We start from the raw sequence: 12338 nt of genomic DNA, 5'->3' as shown, positions 1-12338 counted from the left end.
TGGTGGGAAGGGGTGCAGAGCATACACATGCAGCACTCCACTTAGCTGATGGCACAAGCGCTCGATCCCTCAAGCTTAACCCTCAATACGGTGAAAACAAAAGTGGTGGGGGAAATTTGAAAAGGCGCCAGCGATGCAAATGGTGATGAAAATGCCACGGTGTCCACCCAACCGGCCATACTCGCCGTGTGAGCCTTCAGACAAATCAGAAGCTCAGGCCATACTCGCCCTGTGAGCCTTCAGACACATCAGGAGCTCTGGCCATACTCGTCCTGTGAGCCTTCAGACACATCAGGAGCTCTGGCCATACTCGTCCTGTGAGCCTTCAGACACATCAGGAGCTCTGGCCATACTCGCCGTGTGAGCCTTCAGACAAATCAGAAGCTCTGGCCATACTCGCCCTGTGAGCCTTCAGACACATCAGGAGCTCTGGCCATACTCGTCCTGTGAGCCTTCAGACACATCAGGAGCTCTGGCCATACTCGCCCTGTGAGCCTTCAGACACATCAGGAGCTCTGGCCATACTCGCCGTGTGAGCCTTCAGACAAATCAGGAGCTCTGGCCATACTCGCCCTGTGAGCCTTCAGACACATCAGGAGCTCTGGCCATACTCGCCCTGTGAGCCTTCAGACACATCAGGAGCTCTGGCCATACTCGCCCTGTGAGCCTTCAGACACATCAGGAGCTCTGGCCATACTCGTCCTGTGAGCCTTCAGACACATCAGGAGCTCTGGCCATACTCGCCGTGTGAGCCTTCAGACAAATCAGAAGCTCTGGCCATACTCGTCCTGTGAGCCTTCAGACACATCAGGAGCTCTGGCCATACTCGCCCTGTGAGCCTTCAGACACATCAGGAGCTCTGGCCATACTCGCCCTGTGAGCCTTCAGACACATCAGGAGCTCTGGCCATACTCGTCGTGTGAGCCTTCAGACACATCAGGAGCTCTGGCCATACTCGCCGTGTGAGCTTTCAGACCCATCAGGAGCTCTGGCCATACTCGCCGTGTGAGCTTTCAGACCCATCAGGAGCTCTGGCCATACTCTGCATGTGAGCCTTCAGACCCATCAGGAGCTCTGGCCATACTCTGCATGTGAGCCTTCAGACCCATCAGGAGCTCTGGCCCTACTCGCCGTATGAGCCTTCAGACCCATCAGGAGCTCTGGCCATACTCGCCGTGTGAGCTTTCAGACCCATCAGGAGCTCTGGCCATACTCTGCATGTGAGCCTTCAGACCCATCAGGAGCTCTGGCCATACTCTGCATGTGAGCCTTCAGACACATCAGGAGCTCTGGCCATACTCTGCATGTGAGCCTTCAGACCCATCAGGAGCTCTGGCCATACTCGCCGTATGAGCCTTCAGACCCATCAGGAGCTTCGGCCATACTTGCCGTGTGAGCCTTCAGACCCATCAGGAGCTTCGGCCATACTCGCCGTGTGAGCCTTCAGACCCATCAGGAGCTCTGGCCATACTTGCCGTGTGAGCCTTCAGACCCATCAGGAGCTCTGGCCATACTCGCCGTGTGAGCCTTCAGACCCATCAGGAGCTCTGGCCATACTCGCCATGCGAGCCTTCAGACCCATCAGGAGCTCTGGCCATACTCGCCATGCGAGCCTTCAGACCCATCAGGAGCTCTGGCCATACTCGCCATGCGAGCCTTCAGACCCATCAGGAGCTCTGGCCATACTCGCCGTATGAGGCTTCAGACCCATCAGGAGCTTCGGCCATACTCGCCGTATGAGCCTTCAGACCCATCAGGAGCTCTGGCCATACTCGCCGTATGAGGCTTCAGACCCATCAGGAGCTTCGGCCATACTCGCCATGCGAGCCTTCAGACCCATCAGGAGCTCTGGCCATACTTGCCATGTGAGCCTTCAGACCCATCAGGAGCTCTGGCCATACTCGCCAAGCGAGCCTTCAGACCCATCAGGAGCTCTGGCCATACTCGCCGTATGAGGCTTCAGACCCATCAGGAGCTTTGGCCATACTCGCCATGCGAGCCTTCAGACCCATCAGGAGCTCTGGCCATACTTGCCATGTGAGCCTTTAGACACATCAGGAGCTCTGGCCATACTCGCCATGCGAGCCTTCAGACACATCAGGAGCTCTGGCCATACTCGCCAATAGAGCTGGGCTGAACAACCCCCGCTTCAGTTCACACCAGGACTCTTAAACATCGCAAAAGTTCAGACCTGAACCCCATTGAAGTACACGGGACCTGCCTTCGAAAAATCAAAAGTCCACGTTTTAACCACGTAAGGACCGCCTCCTGCACATATAGACGTCGGCAGAATGGCACGACTGGGCACAAGCACGTACCTGAACGTTGCTTTTTAAGTGCCCAGCCGTGGGTCAGGAGCGTGCCGGCGCGCTCCAGACCCGGTCCTGAGCTCCGTGGCCGCGGGGCCAGTGCACCCGATTACCGCTGGTGTTTCGCGATCGGGTCACAGAGCTGAAGATTGAGAGGTCTGTGTAAACAAACCTCTCCCAGTGCTTCCCTGTGTGGCTGTCACCGATCGTCTCTTCCCTTTTATAGGGAAAGACGATCAGTGACGTCACAAGTCAGGCCACACCCCCTACAATAGAAAAAAAAAAAAAAACACATAACACCTACACTGCCCCCTAGTGGTTAACTCCTTCACTGCCAGTGTCATTTACACAGGAATCAGTGCATTTAAATAGCACTGATTGCTGTATAAATCACAATGGTCCCAAAAATGTGTCAAAAACGTCTCATGTGTCCGCCTTAATGTCGCAGTCACAATAATAAAAAAAAAAATTGCTGATCACCACCATTACTAGTAAAAAAAATAATAATAATAAAAAAAATATATAAAACTATCCCCTATTTTGTAAACGCTATAACTTTTGCACAAACCAATCAATAATCGCTAACTGCTAATTTTTTTTTACCAAAAATATGTAGAAGAATACGTATCGGCCTAAACTGAGGAAAACAGCTATTTTTTTTTTAATATATTTTTTGGGGATATTTATTATAGCAAAAAGTAAAAAATAATGCATTTTTTTTCAAAATTGTCGTTTTTTTTTTTTGTTTATAGCGCAAAAAATAAAAAAAAACGCCAGAGGTGATCAAATACCACCAAAAAAAAAAAAAGACGCCAATTTTGTTTGGGAGCCACATCGCATGACCGCGCAATTGTCAGTTAAAGCGACGCAGCGCCGAATCGAAAAAAGGGGCCTGGACCTTTGGCTGCAAATTGGTCCGGGGGCTTAAGTGGCTAAAGTCTTACATGCAAGTTATTGGCCATAAAAAAAAAAAAAAAAGAAGGAGGTATGTGGGCCCGGGTACTGCCCCAAGGGACATGTATCAATGCAGAAAAGGTTTTTAAAAAAAAAGAAAAAAAGAAAAAAAAAAAGTTTTTTCTACAGGAGCGGCGATTTTAATGATGCTTAAAGTGAAACAAGAAAGATTGTCTTATTTCTTTAAATATTGTGCCCGGGGTCCCCTTAGTCTGCCTGGAAAGTGGTGCATCCGTACCGAGTATAGAACCTGTAATATATATATATAAAAAAATAAATTAAAAGAAATGTAAATTGCCAGCAATACAAAATGGTTAACCACTTCCAGCCCAATCACGTCATATGAGGTCATGGACTGAGTGGAGATATCGGAATGAGGGATGCAGCTGCAGGCATCATTCAGATATCCTCATTTTCAGCCGGCGATATCCGTGCACCGCAAGAACAATCATAGGGGCAGTTCGGCCACTCGATCGGTCCCACAGGCAGCGGGAGGGGGGCATTTATAGCCCCCCCCCACATCTCTCCATAAAGAGGACCTGTCATGCCATAGTACAAGGGATTTTGAGAGCATGTGGCCTGGTATGGTTCAGCGCTCGCTCGTCTGCCCCTTCCCTGTCCTGCCAGGCTGCATGCTGGTATGGACTTTGGAGGACCCCATGCAGTTTTTTTCCCCCCTATAGCCAGGAATGTTTTCATTCCTTCAGCTGGCAGTGGGGAAGCCCGTGGACAGCTGATGACTCATTCGTTAAGGACACAGCAGCCAGCGTCTGGGCCCACTCCTCAACCAACTACTCACTGTGCCCCAATTGGGCAAAGCTTCACCTAATTATAGCTTAGAACGCACTGCGCAGCGCATTTGTGGGGGGGCGCTCAGCAGTCGAGCATCCCGACAAGAGCGCCCTGCAAATTCAGGTGTTCACCGAACCGGGAAACAGGTGATGATCGGCCTGAACTTTTGCTCGACCCAAACTGTTCACCCAACTTTACTCACCAAGTGAGCCTTCGGGGGCTCCGCTCACAACCACCGAGTGAGCCCTCACAGGCACATCGGGGGCTCCGATCACAACCACCGAGTGAGCCTTCACAGGCACATCGGGGGCTCCGATCACAACCACCGAGTGAGCCTTCATAGGCACATCGGGGGCTCCGATCACAACCACCGAGTGAGCCTTCCCAGGCACATCGGGGGCCTCGCCCATATCCACCGAGTGAGCCTTCCCAGGCACATCGGGGGCCTCGCCCATATCCACCGAGTGAGCCTTCCCAGGCACATCGGGGCCTCGCCATATCCACCGAGTGAGCCTTCCCAGGCACATCGGGGGCCTCGCCCATATCCACCGAGTGAGCCTTCCCAGGCACATCGGGGGCCTCGCCCATATCCACCGAGTGAGCCTTCCCAGGCACATCGGGGGCTCCGATCACAGCCACCGAGTGAGCCTTCCCAGGCACATCGGGGCTCCGATCACAGCCACCGAGTGAGCCTTCCCAGGCACATCGGGGGCTCCGATCACAGCCACCGAGTGAGCCTTCCCAGGCACATCGGGGGCTCCGATCACAGCCACCGAGTGAGCCTTCCCAGGCACATCGGGGGCTCCGATCACAGCCACCGAGTGAGCCTTCCCAGGCACATCGGGGGCTCCGCTCACAACCACCGAGTGAGCCTCCACAGGCACATCGGGGGCTCCGATCACAACCACCAAGTGAGCCTTCCCAGGCACATCGGGGGCTCCGATCACAGCCACCGAGTGAGCCTTCCCAGGCACATCGGGGGCTCCGCTCACAACCACCGAGTGAGCCCTCACAGGCACATCGGGGGCTCCGATCAACCACCGAGTGAGCCCTCACAGGCACATCGGGGGCTCCGATCAACCACCGAGTAAGCCTCCACAGGCACATCGGGGGCTCCGATCACAACCACCAAGTGAGCCTTCCCAGGCACATCGGGGGCTCCGATCACAACCACACAGAGTGAGCCTTCCCAGGCACATCGGGGGCTCCGATCACAACCACCGAGTGAGCCTTCACAGGCACATCGGGGGCCTCGCCCATATCCACCGAGTGAGCCTTTACAGGCACATCGAGGGCTCCGATCACAACCACCGAGTGAGCCTCCACAGGCACATCGGGGGCTCCGATCACAACCACCGAGTGAGCGTTCACAGGCACATCGGGGGCTCCAATCACAACCACCGAGTGAGTGTTCACAGGCACATCGGGGGCTCCGATCACAACCACCGAGTGAGCCTCCACAGGCACATCGGGGGCTCCGATCACAACCACCGAGTGAGCCTCCACAGGCACATCGGGGGCTCCAATCACAACCACCGAGTGAGTGTTCACAGGCACATCGGGGGCTCCGATCACAACCACCGAGCGAGCCTCCGCAGGCACATTGGGGGCTCCGATCAACCACCGAGGGAGCCTCCACATGCACATCGAGGGCTCCGATCAACCACAGAGGGAGCCTCCACAGGCACATCGAGGGCTCCGATCACAACCACTGAGTGAGCCTCCACAGGCACATCGAGGGCTCCGATCACAACCACCGAGTGAGCCTCCACAGGCACATCGGGGGCCTCGCCCATATCCACCGAGTGAGCCTTCCCAGGCACATAGGGGCCTCGCCCATATCCACCGAGTGAGCCTTCCCAGGCACATAGGGGGCCTCGCCCATATCCACCGAGTGAGCCTTCACAGGCACATCGGGGGCTCTGGAGCTGGGAGGCACTCCACCCGAGTACACTCAGGTCTGGAAAGCGTGAATGCAGAGCCCAGCGTCCGAGCTTCACATTCCAGGCTAGCCTCACACAGCTAGTCCGGTGTGGTCCAGGTACGGCACTCTGAAGCAAAGCTAAGAAAATGCTGATGCAGAGAACACCAGGCCAAGCACTAGTGCAGTGGGAAATTCTGATTAAAAAGGACCAAAATCTGGGCGCTAGAGACCTCCCGTCCTAATGTCTACCAAATCTAGGAAAAAAAACTGAAGCCTGCAGGGTAGAAGAGGAGTTCTATTGGGCCAGTGTCCAGTCCTCCTGTAGGCAGCAGTATAAACCCACCCAAGGCCCTCCCTATGAGAAATAAAATGCATTGAAGTGCACACAGTGAGGTCCAAACGCTGCCCGTACAATGCAGATCACAGGACTGGCTGAACAGAGCTGCAGTCTAGATTGTTGAGACTTACAGACCCGCGATTGACACTAAGGAGACAGGTCAGCAATGTACGGGGGGAAACGGGAGGCTCCGCCTCATGTGACCACTGCGCCTGCGGTGCCTCCACGACCCGCACACACATAGGGATGTACACACACACACAATCAGCAAACAGAGTTTGAAATAATTCTCTTTATACAAGAAAGTCTACAATTAAAAACCAGACTCCGTGTCTCCCCACGCACACACCAGCCCCTGAAAAAAAGGGGCGGGGGGAGGGAATTCATAGAGTTCATGGTCACCACTCTCCCCCCCACCCCCGTGATAAGTGTCCTAGAGGTAGAGAAGGTGGGCCGGGGGAATGGGTCAGCATCTTCCTTCCTCGGAGGGTGGGTTGTACAGTCTTTGTCTGTAGATGGGGAGCAGGAATAAGGCGGAGGAAGGGAGGTGATGAACGGGGGGATCGCGGAGGAGGGGGGGGGGGGGGTGGGCTCAATGTCACCACAGTCGATGCTGGTGAAGGTTACGGCTTAGGACAGAGCGGACATCGGCTGTAAACCTGAAAATGGAGAGAGAGAAGAGGAATGTTAGTGTATGCAATTAATAAAGTTGGATCATTCAACAGAAGATGTGACAATAGCAACAAAAAGACATGATGGAGGCGGTGATGTCCACCATACTCTCTACTCTGACAACTTGTGTTAATGCACCTGTTCTGACCCCATTCACCGACTGGCAGAGATGGAGGATGATGTGTCCCCATACAGTCTACTTGGGGTTCAGGCTATGCCCATGCATTGAAACAAGGAGGTCACCCTCCATCGATGGTCAGATGGAAGACAATGTGTCCTCCATACAGTCTACTCTATGGTCAGGATATACCATGTATCCAAAGAGGTCATCCTCCATCGATGGTCAGATGGAGGATGATGTGTCCTCCATACATTCTACTCTATGGTCAGGATATACCATGTATCCAAAGAGGTCATCCTCCATTGATGGTCAGATGGAGGATGATGTGTCCTCCATACAGTCTACTCTATGGTCAGAATATGCCATGCATCCAAAGAGGTCATCCTCCATCGATGGTCAGATGGAGGATGGTGTGTCCTCCATACATTCTACTCTATGGTCAGGATATACCATGTATCCAAAGAGGTCAACCTCCATCGATGGTCAGATGGAGGATGATGTGTCCTCCATACAGTCTACTCTATGGTCAGGATATACCATGTATCCAAAGAGGTCACCCTCCATCGATGGTCAGATGGAGGATGATGTGTCCTCCATACATTCTACTCTATGGTCAGGATATACCATGTATCCAAAGAGGTCACCCTCCATCGATGGTCAGATGGAGGATGATGTGTCCTCCATACAGTCTACTCTATGGTCAGGATATACCATGTATCCAAAGAGGTCACCCTCCATCGATGGTCAGATGGAGGATGATGTGTCCTCCATACATTCTACTCTATGGTCAGGATATACCATGTATCCAAAGAGGTCACCCTCCATCGATGGTCAGATGGAGGATGATGTGTCCTCCATACATTCTACTCTATGGTCAGGATATACCATGTATCCAAAGAGGTCATCCTCCATCGATGGTCAGATGGAGGATGGTGTGTCCTCCATACATTCTACTCTATGGTCAGAATATGCCATGCATCCAAAGAGGTCATCCTCCATCGATGGTCAGATGGAGGATGATGTGTCCTCCATACAGTCTACTCTATGGTCAGAATATGCCATGCATCCAAAGAGGTCATCCTCCATCGATGGTCAGATGGAGGATGGTGTGTCCTCCATACATTCTACTCTATGGTCAGGATATACCATGCATCCAAAGAGGTCATCCTCCATCGATGGTCAGATGGAGGATGATGTGTCCTCCATACAGTCTACTCTATGGTCAGAATATGCCATGCATCCAAAGAGGTCATCCTCCATCGATGGTCAGATGGAGGATGATGTGTCCTCCATACATTCTACTCTATGGTCAGGATATATCATGTATCCAAAGAGGTCACCCTCCATCGATGGTCAGATGGAGGATGATGTGTCCTCCATACAGTCTACTCTATGGTCAGGATATACCATGCATCCAAGAGGTCATCCTCCATCGATGGTCAGATGGAGGATGATGTGTCCCCCATACAGTCTACTCTTATGGTCAGGATATACCATGCATCGAAACAAGTGGTCACTGAACCGATGGTCACAGATATAGGACAGTTTCTCCCGTCACCCCACCTCATACCACTTGTGTCAATGCATGGCATGTCCTCACCCAAGAGATGGGGGGGCGTTGTGCCCCCCCCATACCATCCAACTCAGGGGTCAGGATATACCATCCATTGAAACAAGTGGTCACCTTCCACCGATAGAGATGGAAGACAGTGAGTAACCCCATACCCTATACTCTGATCACTTGTGTCAATGCATGGCATGTCCTCACCCCAGAGATGTGTGTGTGTGGGGGGGGGGGGTATTGTGCCCCCATACCATCTACTCTATGGTCAGGATATACCATGCATTGAAACAAGTGGCCCCATTCCACCAATGGGTCAGAGATGGAAGATAATTATTCGGACCACCAGTGGGAGTGGACTTCTTATTCCGACAAGGTAAGACTTGTGATCCCGGAGGAGGGAGGTGGAGGGTGCCCCTAACCCCGATAACCTCTACTGGAGGTTAGGGGCACGGGGTGTAAACTGACCCCTGGATAGGTGATGTGCGTCAACCCTTCACCAGGTGAGATAATGAAGTGACAAAGTGTCCCAACACCACCTGACCCGAAAGAGCGATGGCACCCCCCCCCAAGCGCGGGGGCCACGATGTGCAACACCAGGCTGGCCATGTGGTCACGTGATCACACAGGAACAATCTGCAGGGGGGGGGGGGGGTCAGTCCGGTAACATCACATATAAAGGAAGCCCGGTTGGGAGCGACACGACGTGGGAGGTTCCGGTCACCTACCTCAAGGCGTCCAGCATGGGAAGCAGGTTGAGGAGCGCGGTGTCGCTGGGGTCACTGAACCAGGACTTGATAGGAATCGCATTATCTGCGGGTCAAAGTTCAACACGTCTGATGAGATGAAGATTTCCAGAAGGCCAGCGCCATACAGAGGGGGGGGGGGGGGAGGGTGAGTTATCTACGCGAGGCCACTTACCTGGGTGACTCCTGTACGCTCCCGGAGAGTTGTCCAGGATGACTACGCTGGACAAATCATTGTGAACCACAGAGAGGTCCTTAATGTAACTGCCCAACTCCAGCGTGCAGTGCTGCCGGGAGAGAGAGAGAGGACCAATCAGGGACAAAGAAGACACAGAGGGGGGAGGGGCTAACAGACACCAGAAGAACCCTGTACGTGGATGGAGGAGGGGGGGGGGGGTACAATCTATGGGTAGCATGCTTTTCCCGGTTAGGGGATGTCTATGGGTAGCGTAGAAGATGTGCTCCCCCCCCGCCCCGGGTAGTGTAGAAGGTGTGCTCCCCCCCCCCCCCCCCCCCCCGGTAGCGTAGAAGGTGCTCTCCCCCCCCCCCCCCCCCGGGTAGTGTAGAAGGTGTGCTCTCCCCCCCCCCCCGGGTAGCGTAGAAGGTGTGCTCTCCCCCCCCCCCCCCCGAAAACAGAGGAGACGCTCTGCTCACCTGTCTGTAGAAACGCCTTTGTAGGATGCTCTGTTATTATCTAGTTTATCGGCCACGGCAGAACCGTATATCTCCATACTGGCTGTGAAGACCACCAGCTCGTACCACTGACTGACCTGGGTGGGGGGAGATACAGAAGATCACCGAAATGCACGTCCGTCTGCAGAACCTCAGAGATATAACACCAGAAGGTGGCGACCATCCCATCGTAACACCGCCCCCAACAGGGATCCGACCTTTTCCATTGGACGACAACAGCTCCGCCCACAATGCTCTGACCTTTTCATTGGACAACAGCTCCGCCCACAATTATGCTCTGAGCTGGATGAAGTCTTCCAGTAAGATCTGGTGACCCGGCTTGGACATCTTCCCATAGGATCTCATGGTTTCTCGCCCCCCCCCCCCCAAAAAAATGTTTTCCACATATTGCAAAAACGTAGCAAAATGGAACATCCTGAATAACGAGTAAACATAAGCCGCACACCAAGACTTACCTCTTCTTTCCATTTCATTTGTCCAAAGATGACCATCTTCATCCTTCCTCGACGCGTTTCACAACGGCTGGCATTCACACGAGGATAGGGGACTTGCCCCCTTCCTATCAGTCATCGATGAAGTGCTCATCTTTTGGAGGAAGTAAATGGAAAGAAGAGCGAAGTTTTGGAGCGTCGGCTTATATTGGAGACAGGCTGTGGTAGGCGGCGCCAGGGTCGTCCGTGTGAAGGGAGCCAGTCTGGGGCGGAGCCATGGCTCTTGGTACGTTTGTGTTACAAATCCATCAACATGGATAGAATGGCGATACAATTCAAGTACACAGGTAGCCCCCCGTACACAGACCACCCCCCTCCCCCTTCACCCGCCGCTAGCACACAGACCCCCTCCCCTTCACCCGCCCCTAGCACACAGACCACCCCCTCCCCTTCACCCCGCCCCTAGCACACAGACCCCCCCACCCCTTCACCCGCCCCTAGCACACAGACCCCCCCACCCCTTCACCCGCCCCTAGCACACAAACCCCCCTCCCCTTCACGCGCCCCTAGCACACAGACCACCCCCTCCCCTTCACCCGCCCCTAGCACACCAGACCACCCCCTCCCCTTCACCCGCCCCTAGCACACAGACCGCCCCACCCCTTCACCTGCCCCACCCCTAGCACACAGACCCCCCTCCCCTTCACCCGCCCCTAGCACACAGACCCCCCTCCCCTTCACCCGCCCCTAGCACACAGACCCCCTCCCCTTAACCAGCCCCCTAGAACACAGACCCCCTCCCCTTAACCCCGCCCCTAGAACACAGACCCCCCCCCCTTAACCGCCCCTAGAACACAGACCACCCCCCTTAACACCGCCCCTAGAACACAGACCACCCCCCTTATACCGCCCTAGAACACAGAAACCCCCCTTAACCCGCCCCTAGAACACAGACCAGCCCCAACCAGCGACACTTAACCCCTAGAACAACCCTCAAAGTCACAGACCACCCCCCCTTAACCCGCCCCTAGAACACAGACCACCCCCCCTTAACCCGCCCCTAGAACACAGACCACCCCCCCCTTAACCCGCCCCTAGAACACAGACCACCCCCCTTAACCCGCCCCTAGAACACAGACCACCCCCCCTTAACCCGCCCCTAGAACACAGACCACCCCCCTTAACCGCCCTAGAACACAGACCACCCCCCTTAACCCCGCCCCTAGAACACAGACCACCCCCCCTTAACCCGCCCCTAGAACACAGACCACCCCCCCTTAACCCGCCCCTAGAACACAGACCACCCCCCCTTAACCGCCCCTAGAACACAGACCACCCCCCCTTAACCCGCCCCTAGAACACAGACCACCCCCCCTTAACCCGCCCCTAGAACACAGACCACCCCCCATTCACCCGCCCCTAGAACACAGACCACCCCCCATTCACCCGCCCCTAGAAACACAGACCACCCGCCTTCACCCGCCCCTAGAACACAGACCACCCCCCTAGAACACAGACAACCCCCCACCCCTATACCTGGGCTGTATACAGAGATGATAGATGGACTCACCACTTCCAGGAAGAAGTCCACATGTGGCCTCTTATGTACAAAGAATCGGACTGGGTGTTTATCTATAACCACCTGATGAGAAGATGGGGGAGAGGGGTGGTAGTGAGGATATGGGGGGGGGGGGGGAGGGGACAGCTCCTAGCGGCCCCATACCACAAGCCCTTACATTTAATATAAAATCTGGGGGGGGGTTCCTGGACGGACTGTTGGCCTCAATACGCCATCGTG

At 54.4% G+C, this 12338-nt stretch overlaps 1 protein-coding gene across 1 annotated transcript; it reads right to left on the bottom strand.

Annotated features, from left to right (window-relative positions):
* Positions 1-6593: 6593 nt before the first annotated feature.
* Positions 6594-12333, bottom strand: LOC143959387 (CTD nuclear envelope phosphatase 1-like; the record flags this gene model as incomplete). Its single annotated transcript, XM_077468025.1, is given in 7 exon segments — positions 6594-6975; positions 9399-9483; positions 9592-9703; positions 10071-10099; positions 10102-10186; positions 12111-12182; positions 12277-12333. Coding segments are annotated over 7 exon segments (501 nt in total), but the record flags the coding sequence as incomplete, so codon positions are not given.
* Between the last annotated feature and the right edge of the window lie 5 nt (positions 12334-12338).

The sequence above is a fragment of the Lithobates pipiens genome, unplaced genomic scaffold (genome assembly GCF_037356315.1).
Source record: "Lithobates pipiens isolate NorthernLeopardFrog02 unplaced genomic scaffold, aLitPip1_a1.2 Scaffold_73, whole genome shotgun sequence".
Lineage (NCBI taxonomy): Eukaryota > Metazoa > Chordata > Amphibia > Anura > Ranidae > Lithobates > Lithobates pipiens.
This window is presented reverse-complemented; position numbering and strand designations above follow the sequence as displayed.